At 32.2% G+C, this 17,874-nt stretch overlaps 1 protein-coding gene and 2 non-coding genes across 3 annotated transcripts; 1 reads left to right on the top strand and 2 right to left on the bottom strand.

Annotated features, from left to right (window-relative positions):
* Positions 1–1,262: 1,262 nt before the first annotated feature.
* TRNAT-UGU lies at positions 1,263–1,335 on the bottom strand. The gene has a single exon. It is a non-coding gene; the product is annotated as a tRNA-Thr (tRNA).
* An 817-nt stretch (positions 1,336–2,152) lies between these two features.
* Positions 2,153–5,299, bottom strand: LOC114171564 (NAD(P)H-quinone oxidoreductase subunit K, chloroplastic-like). Its single transcript, XM_028056512.1, has 2 exons — positions 4,756–5,299; positions 2,153–4,343 (listed from the first exon to the last, which is right to left on the bottom strand). The coding sequence occupies exons 1-2, from the start codon at positions 5,273–5,275 to the stop codon at positions 4,045–4,047; spliced, it is 819 nt and encodes a 272-aa protein (XP_027912313.1). The 5' UTR covers positions 5,276–5,299; the 3' UTR covers positions 2,153–4,044.
* On the top strand, positions 3,172–3,244 carry TRNAF-GAA. The gene has a single exon. It is a non-coding gene; the product is annotated as a tRNA-Phe (tRNA).
* Positions 5,300–17,874: the final 12,575 nt, after the last annotated feature.

Here is a 17,874-nt window from a genome sequence, read left to right as displayed (position 1 = left end):
TATGCATTTATGAAAAATAGGATTGATTCACTATTCAACATTCAACCGGTTTCTGGGCATCATTATATAGGAGAGATGGCCGAGTGGTTCAAGGCGTAGCATTGGAACTGCTATGTAGGCTTTTTGTTTACCGGGGGTTCGAATCCCTCTCTTTCCGAATCTTTACCAAATTCATCAATATTACTCATCCCAATGCATACCATTATTTCATATTTCAAATTTGTTTGTTGATATGGACAACTTTATATTCCTCATTTTTCGGTAATACAAAAAATAGTGGATAACGGGTGGGCAAGGAATAAAAATTTTCGCATATCCATGTCTATGATATATGAATAGCAGAAAATCCTTGTAAAAAAAACTCTTGTTATTTTAGTTAAGTTTAAGTTTGACGAGAATAATATTCTACAACCAGTAATTCATTTATTTTCAAACCAACCCATTTATTATCTATTATTTGATTAATTAAACCTTTATATTGGAAAGGGTGAACAGTCAAATGATTTGGCAATTTCTCATGGGGGGCTGAATCAAAATAATTTTGAATAAGAGTTTTAGATTTTTGTTCATCCTTTGCTGTAATAATATCTTGAGGTTTACAACGATAACTTGGTATATCCACTATACGACCATTAACTAAAACATGTCTATGGTTTATAAATTGGCGGGCTTGAGGAATAGTCGCAGCCATACCCAATCGAAAAAGTATGTTATCCAAGCGCATTTCAAGTAGTTGTAATAAAACCTGACCAGTTGATCCTTTAGCTTTTCCGGAGATACGAACGTATTTAAGCAATTGTCGTTCTGTAAGACCATAATGAAAACGCAATTTTTGTTTTTCTTCTAAACGAATACGATATTGAGATTTTTTACTGAAGCGCAATTGATTTCGAAATTCGTTTTTGACTGTTGGCCTTTTACTAGTAAGTCCTGGTAAATATCCTAGACGACGTATTTTTTTGAAACGAGGTCCTCTGTAACGTGACATAAAAACTCCTTTTTTAAAATGAAAAATCTTATAAATCGAAATGAAAACTAAACGAAATGAAAAATATTATAGAATTCTAAATGAAGCGAAATCTACTAAAGTTTTATAGTACAAAGAAGAATTAGATGAATTTTATCAATATCCGAATTTATTGTATATAAAAGAATACAAAAAAGTAGGTTAATTTCTTGATTTCTTCCGCAGAGATCGAACTCTCCCAATTTTTTATTTCTAAAAAAGATATTATCAATTATGTAAAAAACAAATAGAGAAAAGCCGGTTATCGGATTCGAACCGATGACCATCGCATTACAAATGCGATGCTCTAACCTCTGAGCTAAACCGGCTAATGTAAACGAAATATACATATGCAGAAGAATTGAATGGGATCTTAGTTATCAATTTTTAGTTATTTATAACAAAATTCAAATTAATACAAACATCAAAAATAGAGAAAGAAAATATAGAAAATCAAACCCAATTTTTATTATTTCTATTATTTATTTTATCTGATAACATAAAGTGCAAGATAATAATTAATATTATATTAATATAATTTATTTAATATAATTTATTTCGATCTACTATTCTAGATATATATTATTAAATTGATTTCTTTCAAAAAGATTATTTATTAGTACTTAAAGTAAATTTGAATAAATATAAATTTTAGTAAATATTTATTAAGGAATTCCATATTTCTAAGTAAATGTCTAATTCTATATTATATTCAATTAAAAGAATGGTTTTTTTTAGCCACTAGATTCGTTTTAGTTATATAAATTGTATATGAATAAATGGATTGTTTATTTTCTTTTTTTTTTTAAGCAAAAACAAAAAAAAAAAAAGAATCGACCATTCGAGTATTCTAAATTGTATGAAAAAAGAAGATAAGTAGGTACATAGAAGATAAGTAGATATGTGGTCTATATCTGTGTATATTGAATTGTTAATATATAGATATTAGAATTAGTTCTGATTCAAACAAATAAAGGTATCCAATATAGATGAAATAAAATCTATAAAATTGGAGAAAGGGGTTTTTAATATTTAATAAAATAATATGTATTTAATGAATTCAAAAGTTCCCGCATAATTCTCATAATAGAAATGAAAAAAAAAGCATTCTATTATAATCAGATTCAAATAAAAAAAAAGATGGGGATATGGCGAAATTGGTAGACGCTACGGACTTAATTGGATTGAGTTTTGGTATGGAAACTTACCAAGTAATAATTTTCAAATTCAGAGAAACCCTGGAATTCACAATGGGCAATCCTGAGCCAAATCCTGTTTTCTGAAAACAAATAAAAATTCAGAAAGTGATAATAAAAAAGGGATAGGTGCAGAGACTCTATGGAAGCTGTTCTAACAAACGAAATTGACGACTTTTTTTATTGCATTAGTAAAAGAATCCTTTCACCAAAATTACAGGAATGGATCAAAGATAAACATTTAGAAACATATATATATACTGAAATACTCTTTCAATTTGTTACTTTTTATTTTATTATTGAAGATCTATTTGTGATAAAAATATTCACAAATGAAAAATGTGAATCAAATCAATTCGAAGTTGAAGAAAAGATGGAATATTTATTGATGAAATTATTCACTTCATCATAATCGGCTAAAACCCTTGAAGAACTGATAAATCAGATGAGAATAAAGATAGAGTCCTATTCTACATGTCAATACCGACAACAATGAAATTGAAAGTAAGAGGAAAATCCGTCGACTTAAGAAATCATGAGGGTTCAAGTCCCTCTATCCCCAAAAATACTTTTTCATTTTCTAATTTTTTTCCTATATCCTCTCTATCTTGAAGTCCTTATTTATGTGTTTTATTCGATTTATTATTTCCCAACGAAATTGGAATTTTTATTTTCATCAATTTCCTATCTATCATAATTTTCTTATCTATCATAATGACAAGGGACGAGTTTTGGAATAGATATAAATATATATGTGAAACACATAGAATTTTTTTTAATCAGAAATGTATAAATTAATATCTTATTTTTTAGCAAGGAATTTTCATATGCGTAATTAACGATTAACAATAAAAAATAATTATTACTGCGGAAACTCACTTACAAACTTTTTTTTTACTTAGTTGATATAGATTCATTAACATAGATTTTAAAAATCTTTTAAAATCAAAGTATTAAGCTTCAAGAATGGTCGGGATAGCTCAGTTGGTAGAGCAGAGGACTGAAAATCCTCGTGTCACCAGTTCAAATCTGGTTCCTGACACAAGATTCATTTGTATGAGTATCTATCCCCCATATTCATTAAAATGAATATGGGGGATAGATACTCATACAAATTTGTGTTCTTCTAGATTCTGATACATAACATATTTCTTTGATCTATTTAGGTATCTGTAGATATACTTTTCCTAGATGATTAAAGAATAGATGCAATTTTTTATTAGGTATATTCGCTTATCTATAGTATCTATATATATATAGATATAGATATATAGATAATGAATTCTTTATCTATTTTTTTCCTTTTTTTTCTGCGATACAAAAAAAGGTTTCTATTTCCATAATATTCGAGTGGTTTAATTAGTTGGTTAAAAGACCTAAAAGTCGAAGTTCTGGGGTGGAGTGAGAATATTAAGAATTCATCTGAGAAGGATTACCAAAATAGAATCGAGCCCTTTTCTTTGTGTTTTTTTTTTCGTGGCCGTATAATTGATGGTGATGTGCACGTTATATAGTTTATTATAAAGATAAAGAATTAGTTGATTATAAAGATAAAGAATTTTTGCAGTTCATCCTATTTCTTTTATTGGCTTGGCTGATAAGAACTCAGTATTGTTTTTGTTTTAGAATCTTAAGAAACTCCTATCCTATTTTAAACCCTATAATTATTCATTCTATTATTTCTGAATTTTGTGATTTCTCACATAATAATATCTGAATGCAACTTCCATTACTCTGCCTGATTTAATGTCAATCAATTATTTTGTCTGATCTATAACAGAATGTACTTATATTCTTTGACTGGGGTTGCAGAAGTTTGGATTAGTTTATTATTTTTATCATTTAGTGAGCATCTTGTATTTCATAAAAATTTGGAGCAATATAATCTTTACGCAAAGGCCATCCTATCCAATTTTCGGGCATTAAAATACGTCTTAGACGCGGATGACTATCATAAGAGATTCCCAACATATCATAAGATTCCTTTTCTTGAAAATCCGCACTTTTCCAAACCCAAAAAATCGAAGGAATTCTGGGATTTTTTCTTGATACAAATATTTTTATGCATACCTCTTCGGGTTGATTTATACCATACTCTATTCTTGTAAAATGATATACACTAGCTAAGAGTCCTCCGGGTGCTACATCATAGGCACATTGAGAACGTAGATAATTGTAACCATATACATATAAAATGACAGCAATGGAATGCCAATCCTCGGGCTTTATTTGTAAAGTCTCTATTCCTAGGTAATCGAAACCCAAGGATCTATGAATTAGTCCATGTTTGACTAGCCAAGAAGACAAACGACCTTGCATTTTTTGCTTCTCCTAAATTTTTTTTATGAGTTTGGTATTAGTATTTTCTATTACGATGAAATTTTTAAAATACGATGAAATTTTTAAAAAAGGAATTGCTTTTTATTATTGTACTTTAAAAAAATGTGTCAGACGATATCTCTGAAGTAGATGGCGGTTGATAGAAAAATTCTTGACCATAATTGTCAGTATAAGTACTGTATCCAACATGAAACTTATGGTTGGTAGTAAAACATCTATTCTCTCGTTGAAAACTCATTGGATCTTCATATATTTCTCGAGATATTTTCTTACGAAGTTTTGTTATAGCATCTATAATGGCCTCCGGTTTAGGTGGACAGCCCGGCAAATATACATCTACAGGAATTAGCTTATCTACGCCTCGAACAGTACTATAAGAATCGGTACTAAACATCCCCCCCGTAATTGTACAGGCTCCCATAGCAATAACATATTTAGGTTCGGGCATTTGTTCATATAATCGAACTAAAGAAGGGGCCATTTTCATAGTTACAGTGCCCGCTGTTAAAATTAGGTCCGCCTGCCTAGGACTCGATCGTGGTACTAGTCCATAACGATCAAAATCGAATCGTGATCCTATTAATGAAGCAAATTCAATGAAGCAACAACTCGTACCATAAAGAAGCGGCCATAAACTGGATAATCTTGACCAATTTGAAAAATCATTTAATGTCGTTGAAATAACTGAATTTTGGGTTGTTTGATCAAGTAAGGGAAACTCAATGGAATTCATAATTGTCTCAATATTTTTTTTTCTAATTGTCTAAATAGTCAAGAATTAAGACCATTCTAATGCCCCCTTTCGCCATGCATAAACTGAACCAACAATTAGGATAAGCACGAATAAGAAAGCTTCTAAAAATACGGATACCCCTAATACATCGAAACTCATTGCCCATGGATAAAGAAAAACCGTTTCAACATCAAAAACAACAAAAATGAGAGCAAACATATAATAACGGATTCGAAATTGTAACCAAGCATCGCCTATTGGTTCTATTCCGGATTCATAACTAGAAAGTTTTTCCGGTCCCTTGCTAATGGGGGCTAAAATTCCAGAAATTAGAAATGCCAAAATAGGAATCAAACTTGATATTATTAGAAATGCCCAAAAAATATCATATTCGTAAAGAAGAAACATAAAAGTACTCCTCTGAATGTAGAAAATATACCAAATTCATTTTCATTTTTAGTCTAAAGTCTCCATTTTTTTAGACTAGCTGAATATACTAATATTAATATTATTCTATCGAATATGAATATGTTCGAATAGAAAGTTACAAATTGTTTTTTTTTTAGTAATAGTCTTAGTAATGAGATCTATTCGATCCAAAATAGTATTAATATTATTAGTATCTGTAGGAATATTAGGGCTATACGGACTCGAACCGTAGACCTTCTCGGTAAAACAGATCAAACTAATTATTATCTAAATGATTTAAATTGTTTTCAAAACCCAACATGCATTTTTTTTTTGCATTGAGCTTTTTCATTAACTGATAAAAATATTAGTTAGTCCACCATCTTTTTTTTTTTTTACAGTAAAGAATAAAGAGATGATTCCCTATGCTCTTCTTTTTTATTTGTATAACAATCAAAGAGCACTACCAAAGTGTTTCAAAGAAGGATTATCTTGACGTAGGTCTGCTTCTGGCCTAGATCAACTTAAGTTAAATGGACTCTTTATCCACCTACTAAAATTAAAATAGAAGATAAGAAATGACACTTCATACACCTTAAAGTTCATAAAATAGGAAGAAAAGATAATCTTTTTTAGGTCCCTATACCCTTTATGTTTAGCATTGACGAGAAATGGGTATTCACCTTATCAATATCTCAAATCAATTATGGATTCGATTTTATGGCTAAACCCTTTGTCAGGCTAGTGTTCTCTTGTTTTGTTCCTTAAAATGGAGTAAGACACCGATTTCTTACTATAAGATAAACTTTTTTAATTACAAGATGAACTCCTCTGAAAAAAAGCATTGGCGCTCGTGTAAACGAGGTGCTCTACCTAACTGAGCTACAGCCCTTGTGTTTTTGATACATATTTTATCATAGTATGAAGATAATTGCTTGTCAAGATGAATATTACATGATCGAATCCCTTGAACGGGGGTTGGTATTGCTTATCAGTAATTTTACATTTATAATCAATTAATCTGATAGATGGGTACTCTTCTTTTTTTTTTTTTGAGGAGGAGTCCTAAATTACCTACTTAACTCAGTGGTTAGAGTATTGCTTTCATACGGCGGGAGTCATTGGTTCAAATCCAATAGTAGGTAAGGTATAGTTATAACTTATTAGATACCTTTGACTGTGGTATCTAATAAGCTTTTCTACTTACTTTTTTCTTCTGACTGTTTCTTTTTTCTTTTTATTGTTTTCGGATATTGGGACGCATCAATTTCAACTTGTTATGAAATAACATTGATAGCCTCTACTCGTGTTCTAGCTCGTCTAAGAGCTAGATTTGCCTCAATTGTTTGTCTCTTGCCTTCAGCCTTATTCAAATTAGTTTCTGCTATTTCAAGAGTTTGCTGTGCTTCTTGTGGATCAATGTCACTACCCTTTTCCGCATCATTTACTAAAACAGTTATCTCATTATTATTTATTCTAGCAAACCCCCCCATCAGAGCCATTGTTAACCATTGGTCTTTAAGACGTATTCTCAAAATACCTATATCGACAGCTGAGGCAATAGGCGCATGATTAGGTAATACTCCAATTTGTCCGCTATTAGTAGGTAAAATGATTTCCTTCACTTCTGAATCCCAAACAATTCGATTGGGGGTCAATACACAAAGATTTAAAGTCATTTCTTCAAATTGCTCTCCGTTTCTAAGTTCGTAGCCTTCGCAGTAGCTTCATCGATATTACCTACCAAATAAAAGGCTTGTTCAGGAAGACCGTCTAATTCTCCAGAAAGAATCAAATTAAACCCTCTAATTGTTTCTACTAGACCAACATATTTTCCAGCCGAACCGGTAAAAACTTCTGCTACGAAAAAAGGTTGTGATAAGAAACGCTCAATTTTTCGTGCTCTTGCTACGGTTAAGCGATCTTCTTCGGATAATTCGTCCAAGCCAAGGATAGCTATAATGTCTTGAAGTTCTTTGTAACGTTGTAAAGTTTGTTTAACTCGTTGCGCAGTCTCATAATGTTCTTCACCAACGATTCGAGGTTGGAGCATAGTTGAGGTTGAATCTAAAGGATCTACTGCTGGATAGATACCTTTGGCGGCTAATCCTCTTGATAGTACAGTAGTAGCATCTAAATGTGCAAATGTCGTAGCAGGAGCAGGGTCAGTTAAATCGTCGGCAGGTACATAAACTGCTTGAATAGAAGTTATGGACCCTTCTTTGGTAGAAGTGATTCTTTCTTGTAAAGAACCCATTTCAGTACTAAGAGTGGGTTGATAACCCACAGCAGAGGGCATTCGACCCAATAAGGCAGATACTTCAGATCCTGCTTGAACGAAGCGGAAGATATTGTCGATAAATAGAAGTACATCTTGCTCATTGACATCTCGAAAATATTCCGCCATAGTTAGGGCAGTTAAACCAACTCTCATACGAGCTCCGGGTGGTTCATTCATTTGACCATATACTAAAGCTACTTTGGATTCTGCAATATTTTGTTCATTAATTACTCCAGATTCTTTCATTTCCATATAAAGATCATTTCCCTCGCGAGTACGCTCACCTACTCCGCCAAATACAGATACACCTCCATGAGCTTTGGCAATGTTATTGATCAATTCCATAATAAGTACTGTTTTACCCACTCCAGCTCCACCGAAAAGTCCTATTTTTCCTCCACGACGATAAGGAGCTAAAAGATCTACTACTTTTATTCCTGTTTCAAAAATAGATAATTTTGTATCTAATTGTATAAAGGTAGGCGCAGATCTATGAATGGGAGATGTTGTACGAGTATCTACAGGACCTAAATTATCAATCGGCTCTCCAAGCACGTTGAAAATTCGTCCTAGAGTTGCTCCGCCTACTGGAACACTTAGGGGAGTTCCTGTGTCAATAACTTGCATTCCTCTCATTAGACCATCTGTAGCACTCATAGCTACAGCCCTAACTCGATTATTTCCTAATAATTGTTGTACTTCACAAGTCACATTAATTTGTTGACCAACAGTATCTCGACCCTTAACTACCAGAGCATTGTAAATATTAGGCATCTTCCCCGGGGGAAAGGCTACATCTAGTACCGGACCAATTATTTGGTCAATATGTCCCAGATTTTTTTTTTCAATCGAAGAAACTTCAGGACCGGAAGTAGGAGGATTTATTCGCATATCAAAAGCCAATTTTTTTTTCCGAAAAAGTTTTTAAATCAAAAAGAAATGTTCGATAAGAAAGCAAGTTGATCGGTTAATTCAAAAAGAAATAAGAAATGGGAGTTAGTACTCCATTTTTTTGGTACTATTCCATCAATCCTCTTTAACTGTTTACTTACTTATTCAAATTCAATTATTGAATTCTTAAGCTTACTGCAGTTATTTTGAAAATTTCAATTGGATAAAATCTTTCGAAAGTCTTTTCTTTTTTTCTATCATTCTAGAAAATATCATCTATATTCTGTATGGAATTCGAACCTGTACCTTAATTTAGAATTCATTTTTTTTATCATTGGCTTTCGTATTTCCTCAGTAGACAATTTTTTAGACTTACCCTCTGTTTCCCTATTTTTTGACCTCTTTTTTTATTTTCCGGGGAGAAAGCTGCCTATTTTTACATCTAGGATTTACATAGACAACATATATCACTGTCAAGATTAAGAATAAATTATTATTATTATTTAGATTAGATCTTTCGATTTCAAAATTAAAAAATAAGATCAAATTGAAAAAAAAAAAAGATTGGGTTGCGCCATACATAGAAAAGAGTATACAATAATGATGTATTTGACAAATCAAATACCATCGTTTAATTTAATAATAACATAACGAACCTTTGGGATTAATTGATAATAGTAGTTGATTTTTGTAAAAGATTTCATTAACTCCTAAGTCATATCGAGTAGACCTTATTGTTTCAAGAATTCTTAATTCAAGAGTTGTAGGGAGGGATTTATGTCACCACAAACAGAGACTAAAGCAAGTGTTGGGTTCAAAGCTGGTGTTAAAGATTATAAATTGAATTATTATACTCCTGAGTATGAAACCAAAGATACTGATATCTTGGCAGCATTTCGAGTAACTCCTCAACCTGGAGTTCCACCTGAAGAAGCAGGTGCTGCGGTAGCCGCCGAATCTTCTACTGGTACATGGACAACTGTGTGGACCGATGGGCTTACCAGTCTTGATCGTTACAAAGGACGATGCTATCACATCGAACCTGTTGCTGGGGAAGAAAATCAATATATTGCTTACGTAGCTTATCCTTTAGACCTTTTTGAAGAAGGTTCTGTTACTAACATGTTTACTTCTATTGTCGGTAATGTATTTGGGTTCAAGGCACTGCGTGCTCTACGTCTGGAGGATTTGCGAATCCCAACCGCTTATATTAAAACTTTCCAAGGTCCGCCTCACGGCATCCAAGTTGAGAGAGATAAATTGAACAAGTATGGTCGTCCCCTATTAGGATGTACTATTAAACCTAAATTGGGGTTATCCGCTAAGAATTATGGTAGAGCTGTTTATGAATGTCTTCGTGGGGGACTTGATTTTACCAAAGATGATGAAAATGTGAATTCCCAACCATTTATGCGTTGGAGAGACCGTTTCTTATTTTGTGCTGAAGCGATTTTTAAATCACAGGCTGAAACAGGTGAAATCAAAGGGCATTACTTGAATGCAACTGCGGGTACATGCGAAGAAATGATGAAAAGAGCTGTATTTGCCAGAGAATTAGGCGTTCCTATCGTAATGCATGATTATTTAACAGGGGGATTCACTGCAAATACTAGCTTGGCTCATTATTGCCGAGATAATGGTCTACTTCTTCATATACATCGTGCAATGCATGCAGTTATCGACAGACAAAAGAATCATGGTATGCACTTTCGTGTATTAGCTAAAGCATTACGTTTGTCTGGTGGAGATCATGTTCACTCCGGTACCGTAGTAGGTAAACTTGAAGGGGAAAGAGATATCACTTTAGGTTTTGTTGACTTACTGCGTGATGATTTTGTTGAAAAAGATCGAAGTCGTGGTATTTATTTCACTCAGGATTGGGTTTCTCTACCAGGTGTTCTGCCTGTTGCTTCGGGAGGTATTCACGTTTGGCATATGCCTGCTCTGACCGAAATCTTTGGAGATGATTCCGTACTTCAATTTGGCGGAGGAACTTTAGGACACCCTTGGGGAAATGCACCAGGTGCTGTAGCTAATCGAGTAGCTCTTGAAGCCTGTGTGAAGGCTCGAAATGAAGGACGTGATCTTGCTCGTGAAGGTAATGAAATTATCCGTGAGGCTAGCAAATGGAGTCCTGAATTAGCTGCTGCTTGCGAAGTATGGAAGGAGATCAAATTTGAATTCGAAGCAATGGATACTATTTGAATTCGAAGCAATGGATACTTTGGATTAATTGCAATTAAACTCGGCACAATCTTTTCCTAAAAGAAGGATTGAGCCGAATACAAAGATACTTAATTATTAAACAGATTTCTATCTTTCGTATTGGAATAGAAGCATAGTAAGTAGACGATATTTTACGAAAAAAGTGATTACAATTTATAAGGGAAACTGGCTATTGCCTTTTTCGATGTGAATTTCACATAATAGGGAAGTTGTTCCATTTCTATATGAAATTTGTATTTTCCTATTGATTTCTATATTTCTATAATTTTATACGTTTTTTTAGTTTAGAATATCATTTTAGAATAAAAAAAGATATATATATATTTAAATAATTTTTCTTATAAGTAATTCTAACATAATACTAATAATCGAATTAATAAGATTGAAAATCTTATTAATTCGATTGTATTTATTCGATTGTATTTTTTTTTCAATACTAATATTGACAACACTGTATCAAATAAATATAATCCGATCGTGAATAAATTGATCACCTTACTTACGTTAAATAGGCGTTATTACTTCATCAAATGGTAGGTTCATTGGTTTTCTTTCTGCGAGACAAACAAGAAAAACTTTGTTAATGAATAAGTAAGTGAATTGAAAGGTAAACACGAATATATATACGAAAATATTAGATCTATATATACCAATATATATATAGTCTTATATATATAATAATAATGGATAACTCTAACATAGTATTTCAAGAACATAGTATTTAAATAGGTGGTATATCTTTTTTTAGTTTTTTAGACAATTCAATTTTGTAATTTTATTTTTTTGATTGCGATTGGGTATAAATATCCACCTTATTTTTTAAATTGTAATGGGGTTGCTAACTCAATGGTAGAGTACTCGGCTTTTAAGAGCGACTCTATTTTTTACGCATTTCTATGAAGCAATGGGTTCGTCGATACTATCGGTAGAGCTTGTAAAACCACGACTGATCCAGAAAGGAATGACTGGAAAAAGTAGCATGTCGTATCAATGAAGAATTCTAAAAATATTTCATTCTTTTAGGATCCAGCTCAAATTTTTGTTTGAATTTTTGGCTCGTAACAAAAAAAATTCCGTTGGGTTTGATTAATAAAGGGATAGAACTTGGTGGTTCTAATTCTAATAGGGAAACAAAAAGCATCGAGCTTTCATTTATTTTTTATTTGGATCATTACCCCATCTAATTGTACGTTAAAAATAGGTTAGTGCTTGATGTGGGAAAAGCTTTTCTGGTGAATGGTTTATTTTTGTTATGAGTCCTAACTATATAGCTATTTTCCATTATCTTTTGGTATTTTGGGGTAGCGATAAATGTGTAAAAGAAAGAGTATATTGATAAAGATATTTTTTCCAAAATCAAAAGAGCGATTAGGTAAAAAAAAAATAAAGGATTCTTAATTAGCTCGTTATCCTAGAACAAAAATTAGGCAAAAAATCGATTAGAGAGAGTCCGTTAATGGGTTTTACTTCTCTAGGTATATATTTATACCTATAATTTTCTGTTTTGACCATATCGCACTATGTATCATTTGATAATCCAATGAATCTCTGATTCTTTGTTTGACCAAATAGACTTTTTTAATGGAGCAATATCAAGCATATTTAGAACTCCGTAGATCTCGATACCAGGACATCCTATACCCACTTTTTTTCGGGAATCTATTTATGGACTAGCTTATGCTCATGAGTCCTTTTTTATAGAAAATGTCGATTATAACAATAAATTTAGTTTACTAATTGTAAAACGTTTAAGTACTCGAATGTATCAACAGACTCATTTCATTCTTTTTGTTAATGATTCTAAAAAAAATACTTTTGTGGGTTATAATTATCATTTTTTTTCTCAAATAATATTAGAAGGTTTTGGTATCGTCGTGGAGATTCTATTTTCTCTACAATTATTTAGCTCTTCCTTAAGGGGATTAGAAATCGTAAAATCTTATAAAAATTTTCAATCAATTCATTCGATCTTTCCCTTTTTCGAAGATCAACTGATATATTTAAATCATAAGTCAGATATACGAATACCCTATCCTATCCATCTGGAAATCTTGGTTCAAATCCTGCGATATTCGATAAAAGATGTCTCTTTCTTTCATTTAATAAGGTTGTTTTTTTATTACTATTATAATTGGAATAGTCTTTTTCCTCCAAAAAAATGGATTTTTACTTTTTTTTCAAAAAGGAATCGAAGAATTTTCTTGTTCCTATATAATTTATATGTATGGGAATATGAATCTATCTTTCTTTTTCTACGTAACAAATCCTCTCAGTTACAGTTAAAACATTTTCGCGTTTTTTTTGAGCGAATTTTTTTCTATGAAAAAATAAAACATCTTGTAGAAGTATCTACTAAGAATTGTTCATATACTTTCTTCTTCTTTAAGGATACTTTCATCCATTATGTTAGATATCAAGGAAAATCAATTCTGGTTTTAAAGAATACTCCTTTTTTGATAAATAAATGGAAATACTATTTTATATATTTATGGCAATGTCATTTTGATATTTGGGCTGGACTAGAAACGATCTATATAAACGAATTATCTCAGTATTCATTTCACTTTTTAGGCTATTTTTTAAGTATTCCACTAAATCTTTCAGTAGTACGAAGTCAAATGTTGCAAAATTCATTTCTTATTAAAATTGTTATAAAAAAACTTGATACAATAGTTCCCATTATTCCTCTAATGAGATCATTGGCTAAAACAAAATTTTGTAATGTAATGGGTCATCCTATTAGTAAGCCGGTTTGGGCCAATTTATCTGATTTTGATATTATTGACCGGTTTTTGCGCATATGCAGAAATTTTTCTCATTATTACAATGGATCTGCAAAAAAAAAGAGTTTCTATCAAATAAAATATATACTTCGGTTTTCTTGTATAAAAACTTTGGCTCGTAAGCATAAAAGTACTGTGCGCATTTATTTGAAAAAATTAAGTTCAGAAAAATTATTGCAAGAATTTTTTACAGAAGAAGATCTTTTTTCTTTGATTTTTCCAAGAACTTCTTTTACTTTGCGTAGGTTTTATAGAGGTCGTATTTGGTATTTGGATATTCTTTTAAGAAACGATTTCGTCAATTATTTATAATTGAAAATAGGTTATGTTATTTTTTAAATCGGTGTAAATTGATAAAACGAACTTCCTTCTTTTTATTCAATGAGGATAAAAAAATCATTTTTTTTAGTCTTCTATATCTATATATAGGATTTTGAAATGCTCATGTAGTCAGAGTCAAGATTCGGGGTTAATGAATTAAATATTATATTTCACTTTCTTAGAGTCTTTTGCTAGGCAAGTAATTAAGGTTTAGATGTATACATAGGGAAAGCCGTGTGCAATGAAAACTGCAAACACGGCTTGGGGAGGGATTTTTTCTTGTTTTATTCTATTGTTGAATTTTATTCAAGAATAAATTATCTACTTCATCCGACTAGTTCCGGGTTCAAGTCCCGGGCAACTCATTTTTGTAGATCGATGTTGTATTATATCTATATTTCTATTCTCTATTTCTATAAATAGAATGATATATAGAAAATAAACTTTTTTTATGAATCAATGAAATGGGATAAACAAGGTAAATTCGGATAAACCGAAATGAATAAGAACATACTAATGAATAAGAACATACTATGGATATTAGTATTGGTTGACACTGGTATATAAGTCATGTTATACTGTTGAATAACAAGTCCTCAAATTCTCGCATTATAGAGAATTTTTGTGCTTGGGAGTCCCTAATGATTAAATGAACCAAGATTTTACCATGACTGCAATTTTAGAGAGACGCGAGAGCGAAAGCCTATGGGGTCGCTTCTGTAATTGGATAACCAGCACCGAAAATCGTCTTTACATTGGATGGTTTGGTGTTTTGATGATTCCTACTTTATTGACTGCAACTTCTGTATTTATTATCGCTTTTATCGCTGCCCCTCCAGTAGATATTGATGGTATTCGTGAGCCTGTTTCTGGATCTCTACTTTATGGAAACAATATCATTTCTGGTGCGATTATTCCTACTTCTGCGGCTATAGGTTTGCATTTTTATCCGATCTGGGAAGCAGCTTCTGTTGATGAGTGGTTATACAACGGCGGTCCTTATGAACTAATTGTTCTACACTTCTTACTTGGTGTAGCTTGCTACATGGGTCGTGAGTGGGAACTTAGTTTTCGTCTGGGTATGCGTCCTTGGATTGCTGTTGCATATTCAGCTCCTGTTGCAGCCGCTACTGCTGTTTTCTTGATCTATCCTATTGGTCAAGGAAGCTTTTCGGATGGTATGCCTCTAGGAATTTCAGGTACTTTCAATTTTATGATTGTATTTCAGGCTGAGCATAATATTCTTATGCATCCATTTCACATGTTAGGTGTAGCTGGTGTATTCGGCGGCTCCCTATTCAGTGCTATGCATGGTTCCTTGGTAACTTCTAGTTTGATCAGGGAAACCACAGAAAATGAATCCGCTAATGAAGGTTACAGATTTGGTCAAGAGGAAGAAACTTATAATATTGTAGCTGCTCATGGTTATTTTGGCCGATTAATCTTCCAATATGCAAGTTTCAACAATTCTCGTTCTTTACATTTCTTCCTAGCTGCTTGGCCTGTAGTAGGTATTTGGTTTACCGCTTTAGGTATCAGCACTATGGCTTTCAACTTAAATGGTTTTAATTTCAACCAATCCGTAGTTGATAGTCAAGGTCGTGTAATAAATACCTGGGCTGATATTATTAACCGAGCTAACCTTGGTATGGAAGTAATGCATGAACGTAATGCTCATAATTTCCCTCTAGATCTAGCTGCGATGGAAGCTCCATCTGTTAATGGATAAAATTTTGATCTTAATTTAAAGTAGACGAGTTTTTGTTTAAAAATAAAGGAGCAATATCAACTTTGTTAATATTGCTCCTTTATATTGGATATTGGATTAGTAATCTTTTTTTTAGATTTCTATAGATTTATACATACGTTTTTGATTGATTTAATGATTCCTTATCTTTTTTTTTTTCCTTTGTTAGAAAAAAAAGGATAATGAAAAGGTAGAATTTGAGATATAGATCATTTTTACTATAAGGGCGGATGTAGCCAAGTGGATCAAGGCAGTGGATTGTGAATCCACCATGCGCGGGTTCAATTCCCGTCGTTCGCCCATATCTATATATAGATAGATATAGATATTGTTTAGGTTTTCAAGTATAAATCTGAAATAAAGAAAAATGGCTACTTCTAAAACTTATAAGTACGAATTCTTCAAAATAATAATTATTACAAAAGATATATTTTTGAGATAAAATAGATACATTTATCTATTTCACAAAAAAAGAATATATCCATATCGTGGTTTCCTCTTATAATACCTCAGGTGCTAATGAAACTATTTTAGTGAAATTTAACTGTCTCAATTCCCGGGCGATTGCGCAAAAGATTCGAGTTCCTTTTGGATTTCCTTCTTGATCAATTATAACTGCAGCATTATCATCATACTGAATTATTATACCGTTGCTACGTTTTAGTTGTTTACAAGTACGTACAATTACAGCTCTGATCACTTCAGATTTTTCTAAGTTCGTATTTGGTACTGCTTGTTTGATTACAGCAACAACAATGTCGCCAATATAAGCATATCGTCGATTACTAGCTCCTAGGATTCGAATACACATCAGTTCACGTGCTCCGCTGTTATCCGCTACATTCAAATGAGTTTGAGGTTGAATCATATCATTTTTTTATTATTTCAATCTAAAAAAGGAAGTAAAAATATTTTGTGTTCAAAAAAAAAGGAACCTATTATTGCCTTTTTTCTTTTCATTCTAAAGACCTATTTTCTTTGGTTCTCTTTTATTATCCTGAAATAATGAATTGAGTTCGTATCGGCATTTTGGATGATGCTATTGAAATAGCCTTTCTTGCTATATTTTCTGGTACTCCACCCATTTCATAAAGTATTTTCCCAGGTTTAACAACAGCTACCCAATATTCGGGAAATCCTTTTCCTGAACCCATACGTGTTTCAGTAGGTCTTACTGTAACCGGTTTGTCTGGAAAAATACGTACCCATATTTGTCCACCTCGGCGAACATTTCTTGACATTGCCCGCCGTCCCGCTTCTATTTGTCTAGATGTTATCCAAGCTGGCTCAAGTGCCTGAAGAGCATATCTTCCGAAGCAAATATTATTACCTCGATAGGATATTCCCTTCATTCTTCCTCTATGTTGTTTACGAAATCTGGTTCTTTGGGGGTTATAATTGATGGTTGTTTTTCAATTCCATCTTTATTACAGAACCGTACATGAGATTTTCACCTCATACGGCTCCTCGCGAATGAAGTAATTCAAATATCTATATCTATATGGATATAGATTCTATCTAATCGATAAAATAATAGAAATAGTCATATGTTTAGTAAATAACGAAATCTCGGTATTTTTTGAGATTTCATACAATCTTCGAAATTTTTAGATCTTGTTTTCAATATCGATTCTTAGAATTGGCAAAAATATAAAAAAATTCAATAAAAGAAAAATTCTCGCGGGCGAATATTTACTCTTTTATTCTCAAATTCAGATGTAATGAAATTCAGATGTTAATGTAGGGTACAACTCCTAAAAAATGGATTGTTTTTAGGTTTCTTCCGCCATCCCACCTAAGAAATCATTAAGATTTGTTTTCTTTAAGATTTTTTTAATAAAATCTTAAGTCTTAAGTATTTGCAGGTTTCGTCGTTCCCATCGCCTCTCGATTAATGGTTAGGTTTTAATTCGACAATGGAGCCTTTCTCATAGCTAAAAAT

Source organism: Vigna unguiculata, unplaced genomic scaffold (genome assembly GCF_004118075.2).
Source record: "Vigna unguiculata cultivar IT97K-499-35 unplaced genomic scaffold, ASM411807v1 contig_3, whole genome shotgun sequence".
Classification (NCBI taxonomy): domain Eukaryota; kingdom Viridiplantae; phylum Streptophyta; class Magnoliopsida; order Fabales; family Fabaceae; genus Vigna; species Vigna unguiculata.
This window is presented reverse-complemented; position numbering and strand designations above follow the sequence as displayed.

Coding starts and splice junctions, on each gene's coding strand:
- LOC114171564 (XM_028056512.1), bottom strand. CDS start 5,275: ATGAATTCCATTGAGTTTCCCTTACTTGATCAAACAACCCAAAATTCA. Junction 4,344..4,755: donor TTTTCAACGAGAGAATAGAT/GTTTTACTACCA, acceptor CCTATGATGTAG/CACCCGGAGGACTCTTAGCT.